At 41.2% G+C, this 27,662-nt stretch overlaps 1 protein-coding gene across 32 annotated transcripts in view; it reads left to right on the top strand.

The window, feature by feature from the left end:
- Tmtc2 (Transmembrane O-mannosyltransferase targeting cadherins 2) overlaps positions 1 to 21,376 on the top strand; it is a 740,743-nt gene extending 719,367 nt beyond the window's left edge. For 30 of the 32 annotated variants that reach the window (XM_067766547.1, XM_067766560.1, XM_067766550.1 and 27 more), the window contains 4 exons: positions 3,821 to 4,209; positions 4,343 to 4,427; positions 17,959 to 18,116; positions 18,554 to 21,376. In XM_067766547.1, coding sequence (XP_067622648.1) covers positions 3,821 to 4,209; positions 4,343 to 4,427; positions 17,959 to 18,116; positions 18,554 to 18,730 — 809 coding nt within the window. In that variant the 3' untranslated portion in view covers positions 18,731 to 21,376. Of the gene's footprint in view, positions 1 to 3,820; positions 4,210 to 4,342; positions 4,428 to 17,958; positions 18,117 to 18,553 lie in introns of those variants that run through there. The other 2 variants (XR_010949712.1, XM_067766570.1) reach the window with 2 other exon arrangements.
- Positions 21,377 to 27,662: the final 6,286 nt, after the last annotated feature.

The raw sequence follows: 27,662 nt of genomic DNA, 5'->3' as shown, positions 1-27,662 counted from the left end.
ATAGTACAGGATAATCTTCATACAACTGGGAGCCTAGGGTCTCGAGATATAGCCTAAAACGTGGACCCGGGTACCCCTAGAATGTATTTATACAATATGGATATCAAATGAAAGCCGTTGATAAGTGCTATAGTACAGGATAATTTTCATGCAAATGGGAGGCTAGGGGCTCGAGATATAGCCTAAAACGTGGACCCGGGTACCCCTAGAATGTGTTTAAACAATATGGATATCAAATGAAAACTGCTGATGAGTGCTATAGAACAGGATAATTTTCATACAACTGGGAGGCTAGGTTCTCGAGATATAGCCCAAAACGTGGATCCGGGTACCCTTAGAATTTGTTTATACAATATGGATATCAAATGAAAGCTGTTGATAAGCGCTATAGTACAGGATAATCTTCATACAACTGGGAGGATAGGGTCTCGAGATATAGCCTAAAACGTGGACCCGGGTACCCCTAGAATGTGTTTATACAATATGAATATCAAATGAAAGCCGTTGATGAGTGCTATAGTACAGGATAATTTTCATACAACTTGGAGGCTAGGGTCTCGAGATATAGCCCAAAACGTGGACCCGGGTACCCCTTGAATGTGTTTATACAATATGGATATCAAATGAAAGCTCCTGATGAGTTCTTTAGTACAGCGTAGTTTTCATACCTATTGGTGACTAGGGTCTCGAGATATAGGCCAAAACGTGGCCCTGGGTACCCCTAGAATGTGTTTATATAATATGGATAATAAATGAAAGCTGTTCATGACAGGATAATTTTCATACAACTGAGAGGCTAGGGTCTCGATATATAGCCCAAAACGTGGACCCGGGTACCCCTTGAATGTGTTTATACAATATGGATATCAAATGAAAGCTGTTGATGAGTGCTTTAGTACAGCGTAGTTTTCATACCTATTGGTGACTAGTGTCTCGAGATATAGGCCAAAACGTGGACCTGGGTACCCCTAGAATGTACAATACGGATATCAAATGAAAGCTGTTGATGAGTGCTACAGTACAGGATAATTTTCATACAACTGGGGGGCTAGGGTCTCGAGATGTAGCACAAAACGTGGAAAAGGGTACCCCTAGAAATTGTTTACAATATAGATATCAAATGAAAGCTGTTGATGAGTGCTACAGTACAGGATAATTTTCATACAACTGGGAGGCTAGGGTCTCGATATATAGCCCAAAACGTGGAAAAGGGTACCCCTTGAATGTGTTTATACAATATGGATATCAAGTGAAAGCTGTTGATGAGTGCTTTAGTACAGCGTAGTTTTCATACCTATTGGTGACTAGGGTCTCGAGATATAGGCCAAAACGTGGACCTGGGTACCCCTAGAATGTGTTTATACAATATGGATAACAAATGAAAGCTGTTGATGAGTGCTATAGTACCGGATAATTTTCATACAAATGGGAGGCTAGGGTCTCTAGATATAGCCTAAAACGTGGACCCGGGTACCCCAAGAATGTGTTTATACAATATGGATATCAAATGAAAACTGTTGATGAGTGCTATAGTGCAGGATAATTTTTATACAACTGGGAGGCTAGGGTCTCGAGATATAGCCTAAAACGTGGACCCGGGTACCCCTAGAATGTGTTTATACAATAAGGATGTCAAATGAAAACTGTTGATGAGTGCTATAGTGCAGGATAATTTTCATACAAATGGGAGGCTAGGGTCTCGAGATATAGCCTAAAACGTGGATCCGAGTACCCCAAGAATGTGTTTATACAATATGGATATCAAATGAAAACTGTTGATGAGCGCTATAGTGCAGGATAATTTTCATACAACTGGGAGGCTAGGGTCTCGAGATATAGCCCAAAACGTGGAAAAGGGTACCCCTAGGATATGTTTATACAATATGGATATCAAATGAAAGCTGTTGATGAGTGCTTTAGTATAGCGTAGTTTTCATACTTATTGGTGACTAGGGTCTCGAGATATTGGCCAAAACGTGGACCTGGGTACCCCTAGAATGTGCTTATATAATATGGATAACAAATGAAAGCTGTTGATGAGTGCTATAGTTCAGCATAATTTTCATACAAATGGGAGACTAGGGTCTCGAGTTATAGCCTAAAACGTGGACCCTGGTACCCCAAGATTGTGTTTATACAATATGGATATCAAATGAAAACTGTTGATGAGTGCTATAGTGCAGGATAATTTTCATACAACTGGGAGGCTAGGGTCTCGAGATATAGCCCAAAACGTGGGCCCGGGTACCCCTAGGATATGTTTATACAATATGGATATCACATTAAAACTGTTGACGAGTGATATAGTACAGGATAATTTTCATACAACTGGGAGGCTAGGGTCTCGAGATATAGCCCAAAACGTGGACCCGGGTACCCCTAGAATGTGTTTATACAATATGGATATCAAATGAAAGCTGTTGATGAGTGCTATAGTACAGGATATTTTCATACAACTGGGAGGCTAGGGTCTCCAGATATAGCCCAATACGTGGACCCGGGTAGCCCTAGAATGTGTTTATACAATATGGATATCAAATGAAAGCCGTTGATGAGTGCTATAGTACGGGATAATTTTCATACAACTGGGAGGCTAGGGTCTCGAGATATAGCCCAAAACGTGGACCCGGGTACCCCTAGAATGTGTTTATACAATATGGATATCAAATGAATACTGTTGATGAGTGCTATAGTACGGGATAATTTTCATACAACTGGGAGGCTAGGGTCTCGAGATGTAGCCCAAAACGTGGACCCGAGTACCCCTAGAATGTCTTTATACAATATGGATATCAAATGAAGACTGTTGATGAGTGCTCTAGTACAGGATAATTTTCATACAACTGGGAGGCTAGGGTCTCGAGATATAGCCCAAAACGTGGACCCGGATGCACCTAGAATGTGTTTTTTAATTATGGGTATCACATTGAAGCTGTTGATGTTTGTTATAATACAGAGTAAGTTCTACACCGCTGAGTGACTGGGGTCTCGAGATATAGGCCAAAACATGGACCCGGATACCCCTAGAATGTGTGTGCATTATGGATATCAAAGGGAAGCTGTTGCTGAGAGCTCTAAAGTTCATTGTGATATTCGATTTAGTCTCATCAACCTGGCAAAACTGATAAATATGCATGCGAAGCCGAAATAAAGACAAGAATTAATAATACCCACATACCTATTTACATACATCCTATTCGATATGCCTGAAATTTCGTATATAAATTTGCCTATAATAGTATTTACGATGCTTTTTTCCGGGAAGTATACCAGAGACGGACTGGGACTGGGATTAGGACTAGGACTGGGACTGAGATTGAGACTCGGAGTGGGACTGGGACTGAGACTCGGAATGGGACTGGAACAAAATACATACCACTCTCTGGGACTGGCAATAAGAGATGAAGAAGAAGGAGAAAAACTTGAGAGAAGGAGACTGAGAAAGAGATAGAATGAGACGAAGATGGAGATGAAGCGAAAAAGACGGAGGGAGGAGTGATTAAAAAGATTAGGAAAAAGGGTAGATTGGTAGGGCAGAGTTAGACGGAAAAAGCTTATGCAAATAGGCCAAATTTAGGGCAGAACAACGTCTGCCGGGTCTGCTAGTTTTGATATAATTTTTCAATTTAAATTAAATTGATTTTGTTAACATAAATATTATTGAGTAAGTGTTATTTGATAAAAGTTGTACTAAAAAAGACTGCAGTCAGGTCTTATTGTACTAATATTTCCCAAATACAATAATAATAATAATAATTAATACGCACATATCTATTAGTCATACCCAAGTCCAACACTTTGTTTCAATATTCGTTCACAGTGGCATTCCTGAATTTGGGAGTATCGCTTATTGCGCTGGGAAGGTGTCGAGAGGCAGCCCAAATTCTCAGGGAGGGCACACAACTAAATGGTGACGGCGTACGTGATCGAGCAGGCCACGATAATGCACGAATTTCCGCGTACCTGCAGCTGGGAGCTCTATATGCAGAGCAAGGCAAGTTACAACGTGCTCTGGCCGTTTACCGCGAAGCGCTACACACACTTCCTTCGACGTACTACCAGCGTGATATTCTGTATAATCGCATAGGTGATGTATTTGGTCGGTTACAGCAATGGAGTGAAGCGGAGAGGTATCACTACGCGGCATTACAGTTACAACCGAGTCAGGTGGCAGCTCATCTTTCGTACGGAATCACAGTGGCAAGAAATGTAATTTCATGCATTAAAAATAATATTGTAGAGCTTCCTAAGCCAGTTTTTGTGATTGTTACTCAGTTTTATTATATAAAAAATTATACATTTGTTCCTTTTATTTTTTATTTTCGAATGCTTGCGTGTACAGAGTAGCCGGGCGGCGGAGGCAGAGGTGTGTTTTAAACGTGCATTGGAGTTAGCACCGCAACAGTCTAGTGTGTATCACTACTATGGTTGGTACTATTTTGGCTTATTTTATATTTTTAAGTATATTTGCGTCAATACTTTATATGATAACAAAAATCAGATAGGTATACTTGTAGGGTTTGATGAACAACTGTCGTTCGACGGCAGGTCCGTCGGTTTGGTAGGCGAGTACTATAAAAAGATATTGAAGATGTACCCTTTTGTTTGTAAGTATGCAACAGAAAGGTATACTGTTAAATGTACTGGAAGGCATTGAAATATATAAACAAAGATGATTTTAAAGAAGTAGAAAAACAAAAACAGCATACGTGAGTAGTGCGATTCACTAACCTTTGTCGTTTATGATATCGTGATTTTTACCACAGTCAATTATTGGTTGCATTGTCGATAGATTGATTCACTAACTAACAACAATTTTTAAGTGTTTATTTAATCATTTTTAGAAAAAGTGGTATCTCTGCTAATGTCATTTTCGAAAAGGTCAAAGAATAATTGAGAAAAAAACTCTAATCATTTGTACAAATTTTCCGCCCGTTTTTTATGCTTTTCCAGTGTTCACCAGCAAGGTCCACCACTCATGTATTGCAGTTGCGTTCCGCGGCGACGCAAACTCAAATCGCAAATTTAACTTCAGTAGATATAATTATAACACTACCCTACAAAAAAAATCTCCAAAAATAAAATAGGCCTTTCCTAAAGTAAATTTTTCTCCTAATTCCGAATACGACTTCCATTTTCCTGTGGCAGATCTAGTTTCCGAGATATCGGCGAAAATATGAAAATTCCAATTTTTGCAGAACACTACTTAATATAGGTAGTGCAAACATTTTTAGTTTTCATTTTTTCGTTTTAAACTGTTGAATTATAAATTATAGTAATTCTCATAAACATTTCTTGCCTTCACCTCCTTTCAGTGTCTTCAACAGTTTGGCCACTATGCCAAAAAACGTTGAAACAATTTTGAGAAAAAAAAGAAATTTTTTACAAAATTTCAGATTTAACCACTTTAAAATCGGAAAAATTCTATGGACGAAAAAAATTTAGCCCTCCTATGTTGTAGGTAATTTAACTACGAAAATTTTAAGCATACCAGTACAACAATCGGTGGTGCCGTTCAGACTATACCCCCGTTAACTTTCAGGCGTCTGTCCTACAATTTTTCTCAGAGACAATTTTTATTCAAACTACGTTTTTATTTTTTTATAACGTTTCATTATAGACATAAGTATGTTTGCACGTTAAACTGTATTCAATTGAGTAATATGAGTATAAATCAGCAATCCAGTAAAAAAACAACAACGACAACAACATTAAATACATACATATCTGCATCTAAAAAAAGTCAAATTGAGCGATTTTACTGTGGTGGTCAATAGTGAGGGACGTGGGTACTTTTAACTACCTGTTTATTATAATTTTCTGTGTTTGTCTCCCTTATTATTGTCCAGCAATAATCTCCCATCATTTCTTCATTCCAAAAACCTTGGTAACGCTTTTCAAAAATCATGAGGTCTTGGTGAAACCTTTCACCCTGTTCATCACTTTCAGCACCTAGGTTTGCGGGAAAATTATCCAAATGTGAATGCAAAAAATTCATTTTGAAGGACATGTTGCATTCCATAGCACTGTAGTTTTTCAACCATCTTTGACCATCTCTCTATAGTTGGGATCTTTGTTGTTGCCAAGAAATCCACTAACGACTTGCTTAAAGCTGTCCCAAGCCGCTGCTCCTACTGATGATAAATGATTCGCAAAATTTTCGTCTTTCAGCAACTTTCTAATTTGCGGACCAACAAATATACCTTCTTTTAATTTGGCTTGAGTTATTTTAGGGAAAGATTTCGTTAGGTACTGGAAGGATGGCGCGTCCTTATTTAAAGCCTTTACACAATTTTTCATTAATCTTAATTTGATGTGAAGTGCTGGCAAAATAAATCGTTCGGGATTTACTAAAGGCGGGTTTGCGATATTGAAGGCACCTGCTTCGTACTCAGCTCTTGGTGAACAATTTTCCCGAATATAATGGGTTTCTCTAGCACGGCTGTCCCAAAGACAGAGAAAACAGCAATATTTAGTGAAACCTCCTTGAAGTTCGAGAATTATACAACCTGGGATGTATTTCGTATACTATTTATTTTAAATTGTACCACCGAAACTGCTTACCTTTAAGTCCGCACAAATTTTCTAATTAAATTGTTTATATTGAATGAGCTCAAGTAAATTGGATATGCTTAAATAAGTTTCTTTAGTATTCTCAGAATGTGCCACTGTTATTGACGGTAACGAGTTTCTTTATGGAGTAATGCTGCTTTTAAACTATGCTTAACTATGCTTTGAACTGTCTATAAACAAGCGCCAATCATCCAGTTTATTTTCTAATTTTAGTGCTTCAAATAAACCTTGAACATCATTGCAGTAGCAAATATTTTCACTTTTAGTAAAAAAAGAAGAGAAAGTCTTGTGCCTATTTCGAAATTTGGAAGTACTTGTCGAAGGGTCCAGGCTGCCCCATTGCTGTAAGCGAGATCCTAGAACTTCGCTTTCAAATTTCGATAATTTAAAATCTCTGGCCAAGTCATTAAGTTCGGCTTGTGAGACTCGATGTGGGACCTCTCCTTCTTGTTCACTGTCGGAATTATCTGCTTCGGAGTCACTTTCGCTTGAGGCTTCAAAACTTATAGGCGGCCTAGGTATGAGTAAGGTATGGTCATGTAGTTTTGGTTTTTTAGCTGATGCCACATTTGGATAACTTATTAATTTCCTCTTTTTTCTCGTTCTACCTTTAAGGTCTATCACGCAAAAATAGCACTGGTCGTGGTTAAAGGGTTCAGTCTACATCATTGAACCACCAAACTTCATGTTATGACCTTTACCCGATACCCATCTCATTAAAGTTAATCTACAGCAGGCGCAATTAAAATGAGGTGTCCAAGATTTATCGAGATTTTTACACGGAAACTGAAATAATGAAAGTATGCATCTTTGACAGAATTAGTTATTTTCCGAGCTGAGTTTCCGAAAATATAATGTCCGCAAATAAAGCAAAAATAATCCGGATTATTTTTACATTTAAAATCTCTTTTGCAACAAGCCATTTCGTAAATACATCTACCGATAGAGTATGTATAAATTTGCACTACAATTTCCAACACAAAATTTACAATAAACAGTAGATGATTAAATACTTGATGTCTTTTTAAATTCATTAGACCCTAAGGTAGAGTGACCAAATGAAATGTTTCGCCAATTTTATCAAAGTAATACTAAAATTTTAGGATAGACGCTTGCAAGTTAACGGGGCTATAGAGTCAACGGCACGTTCGATTGTTGTAGTATGCTTTAAATCTTCATAGTTAAATTACCTACAACATTGGAGGGCTAACTTTTTTTCGTCCATAGAATTTTTCCGATTTTAAAGTGGTTAAATCTGAAATTTTGTAAAAAATTTCTTTTTTTTTTTCAAAATTTTTTCAACGTTTTTTGGCATAGTGGCCAAACTACTGAAGATACTCTAAAGAGGTGAAGGCAAGAAATGTTTATGGAAATTATTATAATTTGTAATTCAACAGTTTAAAACGAAAAAATGAAAAATACTAATTTTTGCCGTACCTATATGAAGTAGTGTTCTGCAAAAATGGGGATTTTCATATTTTCGCCGATATCTCGAAAAGTATATCTGCCACGGGAAAATGGAAGTCATATTCGGAATCTGGAGAAATTTTCACTTTAGGAAAGGTCTATTTTATTCTTGGATACTAAAGTTGATCAAAATTTGTTGAGTAGCGTAATTTGTATATTTAAGCAAGAAAATAAATTTTAACAACTTTCTGAGCAGCTTAACTACATCAACAAAGACCACGACAATTGTCATTTGTCAAAATCAACAACGATAACAAAAATTATGGAATAGCAGAATTGTGAAAATTGTGGTTAAGCTAAGTTACCGCTATCGAATGTTGTTAAAAAAGTTAGTGAATCGCGTACAGAGTCCCCCAAAGTATTATGCCGAAAATGGAACAATCTTATAGCTTAACAAATTAGAATCATTTTCTTCTACCTGCTAACGAATCACATATAGCACCACTCCTACCTGGTACACAATCGGGTATAGCTAGGGCTCTTCGATTTTAATATGAAGTGAGAATCATTTCAAACGTAATTTAAATGCCATTAATATCCGGTTAAATTTTTCAATTTAAGATCTCCCATTTAGTATTTCAAACAGAAGCAACGAGCTACTTAGTGTTGCTATAAAAAAACAATTTTACGTAAAATATCAAGGTTTCACACATTTTACTTAAAAAAATCTATGTTAAATTTCATAGCAGGTGCAAGTAATAAGTTTTAAATGATCACGCCTCACACCCGGAGATTATCATCCCAAACCCGGAGAAGCCACCCTAAAATTTAGAGTCTTCGGGCCTTAGGCGTAGCTAAACGAACAGTATACAGAAACATGTATGAGGTGGGTTTTGTCTAAGGCTGGGGTAACGCTCAGTCAATCCAGAGTCGAGTAAAAGTCCCACAAACCCCTACTGAATAAATACACGATATTTATGTGTTACGAACACACGCACACACGGCTGGAGATGTTAGGCGCGCAGCAGCTTTCCGTCGCAAGATGGCGAGGTGGCGGAGCGGCGGCTAACGGTCGTTGGAGTAGAGGAAGTTCGGTAGGGCGGTTGAACGGTCGGGTAATGGACGGACTGGTACGGCGGTGCGGAAGCAGCGGCGGTATAGAAGCAGCGGCTTAACGGCGGTAGGATAGCAAGCGGCCAGTGGCTGGTGTAGCAGCGGCGGGACGGATGCCGCGGCTTAACGGCGGTAGGATGGCAGACGGCCAACGGTCGCCGTAGCAGCGGCGTGACGGATGCAGCGGCTTAACGGCGGTAGGATGGCAGACGGACAACGGTCGTCGTAGCAGCGGCGTGACGGATGCAGCGGCTTAACGGCGGTAGGATGGCAAGCGGCCAGTGGCTGGTGTAGCAGCGGCGGGACGGATGCAGCGGCTTAACGGCGGTAGGATGGCGAACGCGCAGTGGTTGGTGTGGCAGCGGCGGAATCAGCAAGGCGGGATGGGCACGGCGGTAGAATGACGGACGGCCAACGGTCGGCGTAGCACCGGCGGGATGAAAGCAGCGGCGGCACCAAAGGGGCGACGATGCGACGGCAGCGGCGGTGGGCTACGGAGCGTGTACCAGGGCGTGGTGAGAGGGGAAGTAGGCTGGCGATGGGGTTTACCAGGAGAGCGGCGGCTCGTTCTGGGCGGGGTCGGTTGACGGTATCGGCGGGATCGGCAGTCTTCGACAGAATCGATAGTAGGCCGGTCGGTCACCTGGGGAAGAGACTGCGAGGACTCGGTTAGCGCTAGTTTCACCGCTGGACACTCCCGCCTCCCTACTTGCACGCTAATAGAAGGAGCGTAAGGGGGGGGGGGGCGGGGCTGTACCAGCCGAGACACCGTGGGTCGATCCGTGCGCGGAGGGGAAGTTCACCTTAACGGCACAGCGATAGCCCCTGTGCGCACGCATCGGCCCACGGCTGAAACCAGAGCTATGGAGAGGGGTCGTGCGGTCGTTCTGGCAGCGGGTAATTGCTTACCGGACCATGGCGACGGAGGGAAAAGTAGCCCGAAGACACCACTCTCGTCGTCCTGGTGCAGCAAGGGTTGACTCACGCCACGGCCGCACCCTCTTCTCCCTAGCTAACACGTGGGAGTGGTCCCACCGCTCCGGCCAGCCTTTTAAACCAGAGCTGGGGTGAGGGGTGCTTTGAGTCATTGAGGCAGCGGGCCGCTCAACACCAGGGTGGGCGACGGAGGGAAAAGTAGTCCGAAGACACCGCTCTCGTCGTCCAGCCCTGGTGGAGGGTGACCCGCGCCATGACGGCGCCCCTGCCACGCAACCCGAGCTGAGGGGGAAGGGAGCATGTGGTAATTGAGACAGCGGCCGCTCAAGCACCAAGGTGGGCGACGGAGGGAAAAATAGTCCTAAGACACCGCTCTCGTCGTCCAGCCCTGGTGGAGGGTGACCCGCGCCATGACAGCGCCCCTTCCACTCAGCTAGCTAGCCGGAGTGGTTATTTTGTCTTTAACAAGACAACCACTCCCGCTGGCTCACCTGCGAGGACTGAATTGCAAAAATGCAAATTCGATGTTTATATGGGTGGTGCCGCAAACTGGTTGAGAAGTCAACGCACCATTATTGTGCTTTTCATTGGTTTGCTATCAGTGGTTGTTGACTATGCTATACAAGTGGTTTTTGGGTATGATATAGAAATTGGTTGAGAAGTCAACGCACTATTATTGTGCTTTTTCGTTGGTTTGCTATTAGTGGTTGTTGACTATGCTATACAAGCATAAGTACAAGGAGGTTCAGGTTTAAGTGAATAAGGAAATGCAGGGGGTGGTTACGTTATTGTAACGCTACGTTACAGTCCCCCTCCCACTTCGGTTGACGGAAAGCTGCGGTGGGGAAAGATGGATCTCCAGGCATGGCCTAGGTGTTATGCCGGTGTGCGTGTGGGCGAAGCACTTTATTAATTATTTTTCCTTTTTTTTTCTCAAAAATATGCAGAGTCATTCCACTTATATCTAACAGAGTTTATGTTTTTAATTCGTTTGTATAACGTAAGAATAATTACATATCATTGTTCTTAAAACTAACAGAGTATATTTCATACAATTCATTATAATACATAATATTCTTCTTCTTCTTTTCCATCTTCCCCGGGTTGTGATTTGATCATGGCTATCAGGTATTCAGTTGAATGTGGCCTGGAAAAAATTGGTCCCCTTTGTGTTTTTGCTCGGTTGGTTGGCCACTGGTACTGCTCCCTCCGTGTGCACCCGCTCTGACATCTTTTTATTTCGCCGCAGTTTATGCCTGCTGCAGATGCTTTTGTACCCTCTTTTCTGACCATGTTTATTGCAAGTGCCATTTGTGGAATCTCCTAATCCCATGTGCGGCGGTCGCTCAGGAACGGTGCTAACGCTTTTCCGCCGAACTGCTTCCCATTGTCGGTGAGGAAGGTTTTCGGACAACGAAGTAAGTATATGACCTCTTCTTGTAGCGCTTTGAGCACCCTTGCCGTTTTTGCTTGGCGCGCAGGGATTAACTCCACTCACTTGTAGAATTTGTTGATCATGGCGAGGAGGTAGTTGCTTCTTTGCTTGGAACGTGGTAGTGGTGGCACGAAGTCGGCGGTTACTATTTTCCGTGGCTGCGGATATTGCATGGTTACCAATAATCTCACCGGGCTCTTCTCTTTCGCTTTTTATTGTGTAAAATATGTCTGGTTTTTGTGTCGGTGTGTTGGTGTTTTGTAACGGGCGGTGGGACAGCGCATGATATATCGCATTCGGCGCTCCTTTTCGGTACTCTTTATTCAAGTTATATTGTTGTATAGCCGGGTAACGGGGGTAAAAGCGTTACTTCAGCGGTCGGTTATGCTTACGGATGGTCGAATGTTCGGCTGCGGTAATTGGGCTAACGGTTTTGCTCGATCGCTTCCGGTGGTGCGCTGAAAAAGTTTCCTGCTCCGAATTTTGGCCATTGTTCGCGTATTCCAGCTGGCCATTGTACATAGTGTGTTTAATTCGGCTGATCTTCTGGTCAAGGTGACTTCTAACGGCTGGCCATCTAGCGTGAGGGCGATTCCCCTTTCCCGTAAAAAGTCCATTCCTTAGATCATCCGTTCTGCCAGGTTCGGGATGACGGACATCATTGTGTTAGTCATTCGTCCGTGGTACGTAATCCTTGCTGGGTAGGAATTCGAACTATAGACACACGTTTGGTCTGCCAATTGGACGCTTCGCCTGTTAAGATGTGGTTTGGTGTTGTTCCTCTCCAGGTGGTTTCGTATTGACTCATCGACGTATGAGAGGGTGGTGCCGGTGTCCACTAGCGCGTGCACGCCCATGCCCTCGATGGTTATCGGTATGTAGAAACGGTTATCTACTTGCATTTCGGTAGTGGGCTCGCAGCTTGGTGGTTTCATTGGCTTCTCTGGCCGAACAAATAATGCTTGGCGGCTTCCTCTCACATGGTTTGACGGCATCCTGGATGTGTTGTTGTCGGTGCATTTGCTGGTCGAAGGGCATAGGCAGGTCCTGCAGAGGATTTTGTCTTGTCCACACCTGAAGCAGAATATTCTCCAGCGGCCCCTGCATTGGGAGCGGCGGTGTCCGCGTTCCTTGCAGCGCCAGCAGCACTGCTTGCTATCGTACTCCTTTTGAAGATGATACAGGCTGTAGATATCCTCTTCGTCCTGTTTCGCTTGCTCGTTTTTTAGCAGCTCATATTCCTCCGTTATTTCCAGGAGCTCATCGATCGTCTTAAACTCGCTCCGCTTGACGAAGAGGCGGTATTCAACGCGTATGCCATCGTATATTCGCTCGAGGTGATTTCCCTTGCACATTGTCGGATGCTGGCTGATCAGAGTTTCCAATGCGAGGACATAGTCCTTGGCTTTTTCTCGGCCTTGTTGCCTGCGTTTTCGGATGGCCTCTTCTAAATGTTGAAGATGACGCTTAGGCAGAAAAAAAGTTTCACCTCCCTTCGAAAATCGCTCTAATGGTTGATTTGTTGCTTACGGATGCGGTACCATTGGAGTGCTTTGCCACGCAGCAGTTCCGGCAGCGTTAGGAGGAGCCGGTCGACGGGGATGCGGTAACATTCGGCGAGCTCCCCAGAAATTCGTGCAGCGACTCCTCTCCCGAAAAATGCAGATCCCACTGGCGGACGATATTCATTAGCTCACCGGTGCTCATTTCGTCTCGTTTCGGTGGTGCGCGTTCTGTTTCATGCGCATGCGGCTGGGGACTATGAATCGGGATGGTAGGGATTGACTTGGTCGGTGGTGTTAGGGAGATGTTTAGTGTCGGTGATGGTAGTTTAACTGGTTTTCCTTCGTCCTCTTCTACCTCCTTCTCCAACTCCTTCAGTAGGTCTTCACTTGATTTCCTCGTGCGTTTTGCTTGCACATACGTGCTCAGTGCGCGTCGTAGCTCGGCTACGGTTTGGCCTTCCACGGGAATGCTATGCTTCTTGCACTCCTCTATCAGCCTCTCCCTTTTCAGTAAGTAGATCCAATTGAGTGAGTCGGTATTCAGCATCGTAACTTCGGGGACGGTGTGTTTGTTGTTTCTAGCGGTGTGTTCGTTGAACCCGCCCGGCAGTGTTGGTGGTGGTTGTAGTTGTTTTTCCACGGTCATCTGCGGAGGAGGGTCCCTGCTCGGGCGCCATTTATGAGGTGGGTTTTGTCTAAGGCTGGGGTAACGCTCAGTCAATCCAGAGTCGAGTAAAGGTCCCACAAACCCCTACTGAATAAATACACGATATTTATGTGTTACGAACACACGCACACACGGCTGGAGATGTTAGGCGGGCAGCAGCTTTCCGTCGCAAGATGGCGAGGGGGCGGAACGGCGGCTAACGGACGGGCTGGTACGGCGGTGCGGAAGCAGCGGCGGGATAGAAGCAGCGGCTTAACGGCGGTAGGATGGCAAGCGGCCAGTGGCTGGTGTAGCAGCGGCGGGAGGGATGCCGCGGCTTAACGGCGGTAGGATGGCAGACAGCCAACGGCCGCCGTAGCAGCGGCGTGACTGATGCAGCAGCTTAACGGCGGTAGGGCGGTGGACGGCCAACGGTCATCGTAGCAGCGGCGGGACGGAAGCAGGGGCTTGACGGCGGTAGGATGGCAGACGGCCAACGGTCGTCGTAGCAGCGGCGTGACGGATGCAGCGGCTTAACGGCGGTAGGATGGCAGACGGACAACGGTCGTCGTAGCAGCGGCGTGACGGATGCAGCGGCTTAACTGTGGTTGGATGGAGAGCGGCCAGTGGCTGGTGTAGCAGCGGCGGGACGGATGCAGCGGCTTAACGGCGGTAGGATGGCGAACGGCCAAAGGTTGGTGTGGCAGCGGCGGCACCAGCAAGGCGGGATGGGCACGGCGGTAGTATGGTGGACGGCCAACGGTCGGCGAAGCAGCGGCGGCACCAGGGGTGCGACGATGCGACGGCAGCGGCGGTGGGCTACGGAGCGCGTACCAGGGCCGTGGTGAGAGGGTAAGTAGGCTGGCGATGGGGTTTACCAGGACAGCGGCGGCTCGATCCGGGCGGGGTCGGTTGACGGTATCGGCGGGATCGGCAGTATTCGGCAGAATCGATAGTAGGCCGGTCGGTCACCTGGGGAAGAGACTGCGAGGACTCGGTTAGTGCTGGTTTCACCGCTGGACACCCCCGCCTCCCTACTTGCACGCTAATAGAAGGTGCGTAAGGGGGGCGGGGCTCTACCAGCCGAGACACCGTGGGTCGATCCGTGCGCGGAGGGGAAGTGCACCTTAACGGCACAGCGATAGCCCCTGTGCGCACGCATCGGCTCACGGCTGAAACCAGAGCTATGGAGAGGGGTCGTGCGATCGTTCTGGCAGCGGGTCATTGCTTACCAGATCAGGGCGACGGAGGGAAAAGTAGTCCGAAGACACCACTCTCGTCGTCCTGGTGCAGCAAGGGTTGACTCACGCAGTGGTCCCACCGCTCCGGCCAGCCCATTAAACCAGAGCTGGGGGGGGGGGGGTGCTTTGGGTCATTGAGGCAGCGGGCCGCTCAACACCAGGGTGGGCGACGGAGGGAAGAGTAGTCCGAAGTAGCCCTGGTGGAGGGTGACCCGCGCCATGAAGGCGCCCCTGCGACGCAACCCGTGCTGAGGGGGAAGGGGCATGTGGTCATTGAGGCAGCGGGCCGCTCAAGCACCAGGGTGGGCGATGGAGGGAAAAATAGTCCGAAGACACCGCTCTCGTCGTCCAGCCCTGGTGGAGGGTGACCCGCGCCATGACGGCGCCCCTGCCACGCAACCCGAGCTGAAAGGGAAGGGGTATGTGGTCATTGAGGCAGCGGGCCACTCAAGCACCAAGGTTGGCGACGGAGGGAAAAATAGTCCACCGCTGGCTCACCTGCGAGGACTGAATTGCAAAAATGCAAATTCGATGTTTATATGGGTGGTGCCGCAAACTGGTTGAGAAGTCAACGCACCATTATTGTGCTTTTCATTGGTTTGCTATTAGTGGTTGTAGACTATGCTATACAAGTGGTTTTTGGCTATGCTATAGAAACTGGTTGAGAAGTCAACGCACCATTATTGTGCTATTTCATTGGTTTGCTATTAGTGGTTGTTGACTATGCTATACAAGCATAAGTACAAGGAGGTTCAGGTTTAAGGGAATAAGGAAATGCAGAGGGTGGTTACGTTATGGTAACGCTACGTTACACATGCAAAACAACACGAACGCTACAAAATATAAAAGACATGTCTCCAAAGCGAATAGTACTAATGAAAGATGTGTACAGAGCAGCACATACTCGCAAGGTAGTACAATGCTTAGTTAGAGCTAGGCTTTGTAGCTTTTACATGTAAATTAAGACTGTAAACCCTTTGTTGTTTTGTTGTATATTGGTTGGTAACCACGCCCTGCAATATTTTGATATCTAAAAATCTATTGCGCCTAGATCTTTTAAGGTTTTCGATTTTCAACTCGAGTTCCAACTTTCTATTTAAAATAGCAACGCAGATATCTTCTCTGCAACTCACATTCTCAAAAAAATTATGCAAGCTAACTAAAGACCGCGTCACATAAGCAGTTTTTCATATAGATGCTTTTAACGCAATCTTATGCATAATGAGTAGATTGCACGTATTATTATGGAGAACGGCAGATCGAGCGACACTTGCGCCATCTGACATTAAAAAGTAACCAGTTTCTAACTTTTGTTGCAAACAAAGCATAAAAAGAAGAAATTGACATTTGCTTTGGTTAAGGGTGCTTTCACATTTTGCAGGTGAAATTATTTTTCCCCCTTGTTGGTACTTTTCTGGCATTTTTCATAGTTAAAAACGACAAATTAAAAAACTAATAGGACACAAAATATGTTAGTAAGTATTTTTCTTGTATATTGAATTGTTTATAATAGTGCTATGAGAAATTTTTTATGTGAATGGGCAAGTCTAAAGTTCCTTTATATTTACAAAGGCAACATCTTGCGTGATTGTGGCAATGTTACTGACATGCATAAGATTGCGTTGAACACATCTATATGCAAAACTCCATTGTGGATCGGCCTTTAATGCTAAGCAACATTGCTTTTTAAGATACATACTTATTGCAGAATCTGTATTTTTGTATACTTAGGTGAGCAAAGCTCAAAGAGGACTTAAGCTAAGGACACACTGGGCTGCACTGCACTACACGGCAAAATATTATTTGCATGTTTTCTTTTGGAGTTGCTCGCTCGTAGCGGCAGCAGCACTGCGGGGCGCGGCCATGAGCGGCAATGTTGATCGAATAGGCAAAAAAGTGAAGCGCCGGCGTCACTACATGTCGCGCTGCTCAGTGTGTCCTTAGCTTTATATTAGCTTGGGGAAAAAAAGAAAATAATTTATATATGTCCGTCCGGTCATCTGTGAACACGATAAATTGAGTAACTTTTAGATTTCTTGTTGAAAAATGGTTTGCGGGTTCCTTAGCACTCATCTTCTATCGCTATTCAACATGAGCGAAGTTGGGCTTATATATGTATGTACAATTTCGGAAAACACCAAAGACCTGAATATTTGGGAAATAATGCTGCTTCAATAATCAAATTTCATGTGTATGTTGCAATACCAACCTCTAATTTAAAATTTTCAAAAAGGGTTGTGGCAAAAAAAAATTTTATCGGAAAAGGACCACGCCCACACCGGAATATAAAGGCCGAAAATAAATTTATTTTAATGCTACTTTACTTCGAAATATATTATACTTATAATACGAAAATGAACAACACAAATTTAATGGAAATGGGCGTGGCACTGCCACGTTTTTGAGTAATCATTCTTCTATGTTTCTGAAGCCATAAGTGGAAGAAGAATTGAACTATCGTGAAAAACTTTCTGTACTTCTTTCCATTTATTAATAATAACATATCTAATAAAAGTGAGCAAAATCGATTAATAGATAGTAATAATATTATATATGAGAACAAATAATTCTAGTTTACTATATGATGTGGCATTCCTTACGGCAGGCCCAACGTTTTCTTATACTTATCGACCCACATATTGTTTTTTGTAATTTATTCCCAAAAAGTCGTTGTAAGTTTAAACATTTTTAAAAAATTGGGCTTAAGACTATGCATTTAACAGCAGCTGCACGTGTTGTAAATAAACTATATAAAGCAGCTTCTTAATCAAAAAATATATTTTGTAAATCACACCTAAGTACTCGACAAATAATTTAAGGCTGTCGTAGTCAACTAGTAGATGCGCAGTTTGATCGCAGACTCTTGACAGGAGCGAATTGGTGCTGGGGTATATGCATCGCAAATGTATTGAATTAAAAAATAAAAACAAAAAAAAAAATGTATTGAATTATGTGTTATTTATATATTCTTCACGACTTTTATTGTCAGCGAATATTTTCAAATTGCAGGAGAAAACTAATTAGTCCTTTAATTTTTTTATTTTCCGGCAAACTCTCAAATTTCCATACTGAACATTTGGTGCCCTGCTTATGCCAATATAGGGGAGTTTCTCACCTCTCAGTCACGCAGTGAAGAGGCGCTATTCTATCGGATACGTGCCGCTGAGCTTGCGCCCGATGACTATGCGTTAGTGGTTGCAGCCGCAACTGCACTACGCTTGTCGGATCGCAAAGTGGAAGCAGAAAGTTGGTACCGCAAGGTAAAAATTGAATAATTAACGCTCGTTATGGCTGGCGGCAGTGTGCAAGCGAAAAGCGGTGCTATGATAAAAAGATTGCAGCTACGAATATTATTTCTTAGGTCCACTTACAGTATGACAAGTTAACTTTTTAACTCAGAGTTAATCTGGCAAAAGGGGTTAAACTCACACGTATTAAAAAATTTTTTAAATTAACTCTTCGTTAAAGAGACAACTAGCTGTTCTGCAAGAGGGTCTTAAAATTTGTAGATAATTGTATTAAAGTGACACAAATATTTAAGCTTGTAAAATTTATGAAAACAAACATCGTTTCACTACTACCCTAGTTTATATCAAGCACTGCGCCGTCAGCCCATGAGCAATTGTCTTTACATGAACTCAAGCTTACATACTTATTTTTTGTTTCGGTTTTTTCTTTTTAATTGTTTAACATGCAGGCGGTGGAAATGAGACCTAACGACGCCCATGCCCATACAAACTTAGGAGCCATTTTGCATCTGCTGGGGCGCACTAAGCATGCGGCCAACAGTTACCAAGAAGCCTTACGTTTACAACCTGGGGATCTCACTACCTTGGGTAATCTCGCTAAATTAGGCGTGATGGAACTCAAATGAAGACAATAGAAAAGGGCATCAAAACAAAATATCAAAACGGAACAATTGTGGAAGTTTGATCAATAAAATAATCATCACAAATCAACTGTACTGTGAATTAAAGTAAAACTTCTGCTGGAAGTTTCGAACAGTTTTTCAATAAAAGAGCAAAGAATAATATTTTTATAAAGATAATAGTAAATAAATTATAATTATAAATAAATATTGCAGATAAGGACTTGAATATGCAATAAATTATCAATAAGCAGTACCAAAACAAAACAGGACCTTAAAAAAGCTTATAATTTCAAACAATTAGTAAGAGTGGTGTTATAGGAGGTAATGTGAAAGTATATGTTCTCATATTTGTATTCTTATTCATGTAAATAACTACATATGCATCATACATTTTTTTACCGCTTGTGAATAAAAGCTAAAAAATGATAAATTATCAGATATTTAAAAATTATTAAAAATTAATAATATCTATGTATAAATATTGGTTTTGTGTTATCTGTTTCCATTAAATTGTCTGATTATGCCATTTGGGACCACTAACTCAAAAAATAAAAAAATTCAACTGCATATTCAGACACATGTTTACAAAAGTATGTATGCACATTAGGCTGGGGCGATTTTGAAACTACATACATATCGTTAGCTTAATTCACAAAGGCCCTAACCAACAATTTTACACGAGAAGCAAAAACATTTTATTTCCATAGTCCCTACACGGAAATAGCCCATTAAAAGTGGCGTAACTCTGTCGTTATTGGTTGTAATACCTCAAAATTTCGAGGGTATATTTTAATATATCTTAACGAAGCTGGCAAAAAAAGAGGCATGGTGCAATGAATTCTGAAATGAATTTCTGATTGGCTGGCAGTCATATTGGTCTGTGTCTGTTTGAGAAAAGGGGAGCAACATGCTAACCTAGCAACTATTGCCACTGACGTCATAGACATCATTTCATTTCATTTCATTTTTTTTTTAAGTGCAATAGGAGTTAAGTACTTTAATTCCACACCGAGGATGTGGATAAACCGACGGATAATATCTACTAGTGCTTTATATATTGTCGGATTTCATCCGTTTGCAGGGAATGTGTCCTAATATGCGTAGACCGCTACTTAAAAAAGTGGCCCTCGTTTTTCCTAGAATGGTGTCCTGACCGGTTTCCAACTTCGTCTCTTCAATTATACTTGCTTCAGAAAACCCTAAAAGCAACGCTTAGTGTAACATCAGAGTACCGAATGTCTTTTTTGTTTCTAATGGAGATTCATTGCTTTACGTTGGGTTGTTGTTGTCTTCGCGATAGGTTTTGGGGAGTATTCTCAATGTAGATGGTCATTTGCCGACCGACTTGGGAACGGTAGGTGCCTTGGGGTGGTGGTAGCGTGCTCCGCCTAACACACCCAAGATCCTGGGTTCAAGTCCTGGGCACACATACCACCAAAAATTTAGAAACACATTTTTTCGATTAGAAAAAGCGAGGTCGCCCCTCGGCAGTGATTTGGCAAACACTCCGAGTGCATTTCTGCCATGGAAAGCTTCTCAATGAAAACTCATCTGCCTTGCAGTCGCCGTTTGTAGTCGGGGTAAAACATGTAGGAAAAATTAAAACTCGAAGGTAAACTTATATTTTATTTTTTATTTTTATTTTTTTCCGGGAACGATTTGGTATGGCCACATACAACATTCTAGGCTATCCCGGCCCCATGTTCCATGAAGAATTTGGGTATATTCTAAGCCCCTAACCCGCTTATCCTTAGGTAAGGCAGACTAACTCAGCCCAGTTTTTAATTTTTCCATATTTTAATTTTTCCTACGAATTGTAGGTCCCATGTAGACTCACCTATTCACCACAATTCGGAAGTTATAACTCCGGTAAAATATAAGCGTATGCAAGTTTCCAACTTCTTTTCTCGATTTCCGAGATTTGGCCTTATTTTACCTAAAATTACTACGCTACATAGGATAGCTCAGTGGAAAATAAATATGTAACACATGGAATGTATTTTTGGAAATACATATTTATGTATAGACGAATTGTTTCATTATTTCGACGTCGCGATACACATATGTAGGTACGCAGCGTGTTATACCTGCAAATCGCTCCAGATTAATGAAAATACGCACAAAAATTTCGAAAAAATTTATATCCGCTGAAGAACTAATAAATTCAGATTGTCAGTAAACAATGTTTGCAGACCTCTAAGTAAATTTGTAAATTAAAGTGTAAATATATGTCTATGTTAAATAAGAAGAAATTAACACATTTATGAGAAGCTGACAAGATATAAAATGATTTTCTAAAAAGCGGGCATTTATAAATTATGTTATCATAGTTCATAAACTTATTATAAAGAGCAAACTGCTCCAGGTAAACGAATTATAATATGTATGAATAAAAACGTAAAGGGATGTGAATGTAAATGATAATAATTAGGCTGAAGGCACAGTGCTTGCTATAAGTTACTTTTTATTTTATCTTTATATTATAGCAAAACTTCTAGCTTCCATTCTGTCTTCAGCCTTACAATATAAAATGAAAATGAGATATATATGTATATTGAATAATGTAAAAAAAATAAACATCGTATAAAGAATTTAAATACTTAAAATAACAACAAATACAAAACATATAAATTAAAATATAGAAGAAAACTGTAAAGTTATTGGAATTAGCTGCGGTAAGTATTTCATTTCATATTGCGATTCACTTTCCCGAAGTAAGTTATGCGAATGGGCGAAGACGAACCACACAATTAGCGTCTAAATTTTGTTTTGTCCTATCGGCGAGGAAAGGTTATACCTCCCCTGATTTGGGGGTGGAAGAAGACTTTAACTTCCTCAGTGGTACCAATTGGCGTCACTTATCGCGAAACAAGGACTGCATTAAGCGATCCACTCATATGAATACCAGCCGATTCGATTTTTATACTCAGTTGAGCAGAGCTCACAGAGTACATTAACTTCGATTGGATAACGGTTGGTTGCACAGGTATAAAGGAATCGAGATAGATATAGACTTCTATATATCAAAATCATCAGCATCGAAAAAAAAATTTTATTGAGCCATGTCCGTCCGTCCGTCTGTCCGTTAACACGATAACTTGAGTAAATTTTGAGGTATCTTGATGAATTTTGGTATGTAGGTTCCTGGGCACTCATCTCAGATCGCTATTTAAAATGAACAATTTCTGACTATAACCACGACCACTTTTTCGATATCGAAAATTTCGAAAAACCGAAAAAGTGCGATAATTCATTACCAAAGACGGATAAATCGATGAAACTTGGTACGTGAGTTGAACTTATGACGCAGAATAGAAAATTAGTAAAATTTTGGACAATGGGCGTGGCACCGCCCACTTTTAAAAGAAGGTAATTTAAAAGTTTTGCAAGCTGTAATTAGGCAGTCGTTGAAAATATCATGATGAAATTTGGCACGAACGTTACTCCTGTTACTATATGTACGCTTAATAAAAATTTGCAAAATCGGAGAGCGACCACGCCCACTTTTAAAAAAATTTTAACAAAAAATGTTAAATCTTTACAGTATATAAGTAAATTAGGTCAACATTCAACTCCAGTAATGATATGGTGCAACAAAATACAAAAATAAAAGAAATTTTCAAAATGGGCGTGGCTCCGCCCTTTTCATTTAATTTGTCTAGGATACTTTAATGCCATAAGTCGAACAAAAATTTACCAATCCTTGTGAAATTTTGTAGGAGCATAGACTCTATGACGATAACGGGTTTCTGTGAAAATAGGCGAAATCGGCTCAAGCAACGCCCAGTTTTTATACACAGTCGACCGTCTGTCCTTCCGCTCTGCCGTTAACACGATAACTTGAGCAAAAATCGATATATCTTTACTAAACTCAGTTCACGTACTTATCTGAACCCACTGTGTATTGGTATAAAAAATAGCCGAAATCCGACCATGACCACGCCCACTTTTTCGATATCGAAAATTACGAAATATGAAAAAAAATGCCATAATTCTATACCAAAAACGAAAAAAGGGATTAAACATGGTAATTGGATTGGTTTATTGACGCAAAATATAACTTTAGAAAAAAACTTTGTAAAATGGGTGTGACACCACCATATTAAGTAGAAGAAAATGAAAAATGTCTGCAGGGCGAAACCAAAAGCCCTTCGAACCAGCAGGAATACTGTTCGTGGTATTACATATATAAATAAATTAGCGGTACCCGATATATGATGTTCTGAGTCACGCTGGTCCACATTTTGGTCGATATTGCGAAAACGCCTTCACATATACAACTACCACCACTCCCTTTTAAAACCCTCATTAATATCTTTAATTTGATACGCATATCATACAAACACATTATAGAGTCACCCCTGGTCCACCTTTATGGCGATATCTCGAAAACGCGTCCACCTATAGAACTAAGGCCCACTCCCTTTTAAAATACTCATTATCACCTTTTGTTTGATACCCATGTTGTACAAATGCATTCTAGAGTCAACCTAGTCCACCTTTATAACGGTATCTCGAAAAGGCGTCCACCTATAGAACTAAGGCCCACTCCTTTTTAAAATACTCATTAACACCTTTCATTTGATACCCATATCGTACAAACAAATTCTAGAGTCACACCTGGTCCATCTTTATGGCGATATCTCGAAAAGGCGTCCACCTATAGAACTAAGGCCCACGCCCTTTTAAAACACTCATTAACACCTTTCATTTGATACCCATATCGTACAAACAAATTCTAGAGTTAGCCCTGGTCCACCTTTATGGCGATATCACTAAATGGCGTCCACCTATAGAATTATGGCCCACTCCCTCCTAAAATACTCTTTAATACCTTCCATTTGATACACATGTCATACAAACAAATTCTAGGGTTACCCTAGGTTAATTTTCCTACATGGTGATTTTCCCTTATTTTGTCTCTATAGCTCTCAACTGAGTATGTAATGTTTGGTAACACCCGAACTTAGCCTTCCTTACTTGTTTTTTATATTTTTGCTCCAAGCAGAGCTCAAGTAAAAACTTACAGGTCACCTTATAGGCAACGTCAATTTTTATGGCTTTTGGACTTTCAAACTGTAGCACGAAGGAACCCGAAAGATTCAGTTGCAAAGTCCATAAACTATAAAAATTGATGTTGCCCCACAAAATGGCCAGCACATTTTGAAAAGGTACTTCCTGGAGCAAAATTAAAAAAAATTGATCCGGTCCATTTAAAAAAAACAGTTGTTTAAAAAAGTCTTAGCGACTTAAATGCATTTAAATACTAATAACAAAAATATACTATACACTTATTAAATCATTCAAATTAAAAGTCTAAAAGACACGCAGAGGTAATGGGAGTTAAACCTTACATATTTAACGTAGTAAGCAGGTACTTGCTTAATTCTGAAAATCGGGTCGCAAGCATCTCAGTTTTTGCAGTGATCATGACAAATGCATTTCGAGGTTCGGTCTGCATGTAATTGTATGCAGTTATGGAAAATATCTAGACGGTCTGACTGGCACATTTAACTTTATTTCGCCAAGCAAAAAGGGCTAGCTATCATCCCTCTTAATAGTTTTACTATAAATAAGGCACCAAGCATCTCTCTATGGCTCTGCAACGTAGGCAACTGTAAAAGTTTTAACCGGCTGCAGTAGGACGGAAGATTCCTCACCATTGATGTAAAAAGAGTTTTAGTAACGTACGGATCATTGAATTCCTTAGACCACCTTTTCACGAACGCAAGGTACTTTTAGCCCTTAACGCAAGTTTCAATATGTTATTTAAAATCAAGCTTAGGGTCCATTGTAACACCTAGGCGTACGAACAGAGTGAGCGCTGATGCCGAGCGTAGCTTATTTTCATGCGAGAAGAAAATTTGTATATAACAAAGTGAATGCGAGAATCAGCGCTGAAATTCTGTTTATTCCATGTGTTTTGCTTTTATGCCATTTAGTCTTGTTGTTCATTTGTTTTTATAAAATTGCTGTACACGGTAATGGTTTCATTCGATGAAGAGTATTTTGCTTCTCATAGTGTGATTAATGCAATTATTAACACAAAAAAATTTGGAAAACATCCAATTACACTAAAAAGAATTTCACTTATTATATTATTGACGGATATCCCTTTTTTTTTTATTTTTAAACCATTAAAAACACGACTGCACGCTAAAAAGCAAACAACAACAATGCCAAAAAGCGCGCAAAATGATTTGAAACTGTTTTCTCGCACACATCCGCTTTGCGCTCTGCTCTTGTCGGCGTTCACTGTGTTATACACAAGCTTATTTGTATTGACTTGTATGTAATCAGTTTTATCGCACTGGCAATCTTTATCGCACTGACAATCTCGGCTCGGCTCTCAGCGCCCACTCTATTCGTACCCTAGGTCAGTGAAACTGGTGACTTGCTTAATAACATAATCTCTAATCACATACTCATGGGATTGGAAGGTTTAGTGACATGACGTTTTCATTATACCATACATCTAGGCTGTTCACATCCGATTGAAGAAGTGCTCTATCCTCTGGTGAGCAGATAGGCAAAATAAGTTTCACGTCATCCTCATACATCAACGGCTAACAGTGCGTCAAAACACTTGGTAGGTTATTAATGAACAGTAGGAATAACACTGGACCAAGATGGCGACCTTGTGAAACACCAGAATTATATTGATAAATTTGGACTAAAGGTTGTTAAACATAACTGTTTGTTTGCGTTCAATCAAATAAGAACAAACATAAGAGAGAAGTAATGGTGGAAAGCCTAACTGGTAGAATTTACGTAAGAGTAGAGAATGGGAGACTTTATCAAACGTCTTATAAAATTTGTGTAAATAACATTAATTTCGCAGTTAGATTTAAAGCTATTGGATAGAAGGGTCGTGAACTCAAATAAGTTAGACACTGTTGCCTTTCCCTTACAAACGCCATGCTGTGATAAGTCAATAACCGAAGATACAATAAACGCTAGTTGCTTTGTGACAATCGCTTCGAACAGCTTGGGAATGGCATTGAGTAATTTGTGGCACATGATCTGCTACCACTGTTAACGAGAGGAATTAAAAATAACTTTTTCCACTTCATAGGAAACATCCCTTGCTTCAACTGGGCATTAAACAAACAAGCAAGGGGTCGATATAAGTATTGTGCACAAGTTTTTAGCGCAATTGATGGAATTTGATCAGGTAGACAGACCAGAGTAAGATATTTTCAGATTATCCAGATTCCAAAGAACATCCTCAGCACTAATAAAAGGAATTAATGCCGAATTCAGTGGGGACAAACTAAATGTATAATCTGACTGCACCGAATCGGATGAATTCGAATAGTTAGATTTGAAAAAAATTTGCCAACATATTAGCAGTTATGGCATTATCGTTCGAAGTATGACCGTTCAACATCACGAAACCCTTTATCACTAGTTTTTTTTTCGAGTTAACGAAACTGTAAAACGCCCTAGCAATACAAAATATTCCTAATCCTACTAATATACCCTTTATAGCAACTGCTGTTTAAGGTGTTATATTTGTGACGTAAGTAGAGTAAGCAGCATAGGCAGTTCTTGTACCAGATAGTTTGTATCGCTTGAACTAACGTGTCTTTTGGTTTTTTAGACGTTTTAGTTCTTTAGTGCACCAAGAAGTTGACATTGTTAAAGTGAGATACACTCACTTCAATATCCCCGTTGTACTCAGGCCAGGTATTTTTTGAAATCTCCCTGATTAGCTCCGACCAATTGGCTTTTCTGAATAGAACCTGGCGAGGAGTCTCACACGCAACTTTAGACCTATGCTCCAGAAGATTGTGAGATTCGAAAAACATAATAAGAGCAGGCTGATAGACATCTTCAGGCAAAGCAAACACTTACTAAATTTGTTGTGAACATTGTCCGGCATCAGGAAGGTCATTTAAGAACTCGTAAAAGATAGCACGGGAAGAAGCAGGAACCAGCAAGCCATCTATGAGACTCCAAGACACCCAAGGCAGATTAAAGTCACCAAGCAGTAAGACAGAATTTCACAACAACAACAACAGAATTTGAGGACCTGGTCATATATACCACTGATTTAAATATGGAGGAATGATTCAAGTGTAAAAAAATATCAGATTTTGGCGGAATGTAAAGCAACTTGACGTCATCAGAGTTAGCGAAATGCACCATCTCCGCAGAAAACCTAATGTGAACAGCGGTCAACACTCCTCCACCAATTTTGCCCGGCCGGACTTTGCTGAAAATCTCAAACAAATCCGATAAAATTTCAAAATTAAAAATAGTTGACTTCAACAAAGTCTTAGTAAAAACAAGAACATCATAAATACTATCATGACTTTGAAGAAACCTGTCCGCTAGTTTGGTGTTTAACCCCCTAAAGTTCTGATAAAAAATATTAAGAGATTTCCTCATTAAAGATGAGACTGTGCGCACAAATCTTTAAATCTCAACCCAAATGTTGTTAGAATGGATTGAAATCCAGACTTAAGGGAAACTAGCACGGTGTCGTAGGCTTTGTTCAGCTTTTCATGTGCATACAAGCATTCACCACACATATAAATAATATTGCGGTTCTGTATAAGCCGGCACGATTAAGCTATCGTTTTATACCTTTCATGAAAATGAAATGGTATATTAACCTTGAAATGAATCTAAAAATTGTAAGTCCTTAAAGCAGAAGAGATAGACCCACCAATAAGTATACCGAAATGATCAGGATGAAGAGCTGAGTGGATTTAGCCATGCCCGTCTGTCCGTCTGTCTGTTTTTATGCAAACTACTCCCTCAATTTTTGAGATATCTTGATAACATTTTGTGAATGAGTATATTTAGGTGTCCGATTAGACATTTGTCGGAACCGGCCGGATCGGATCACTATATCATATATCCACCATACAACCGATTTTTCAGAAAAGAAGAAGGATGTTTATCATATCCTCCTCAATTTATCAGA

The sequence above is a fragment of the Eurosta solidaginis genome, chromosome 2, assembly GCF_040869045.1.
Source record: "Eurosta solidaginis isolate ZX-2024a chromosome 2, ASM4086904v1, whole genome shotgun sequence".
Lineage (NCBI taxonomy): Eukaryota > Metazoa > Arthropoda > Insecta > Diptera > Tephritidae > Eurosta > Eurosta solidaginis.
The sequence above is the reverse complement of the archived record's forward strand: the minus strand, read 5'-3'. Positions and strand labels throughout refer to the sequence as shown.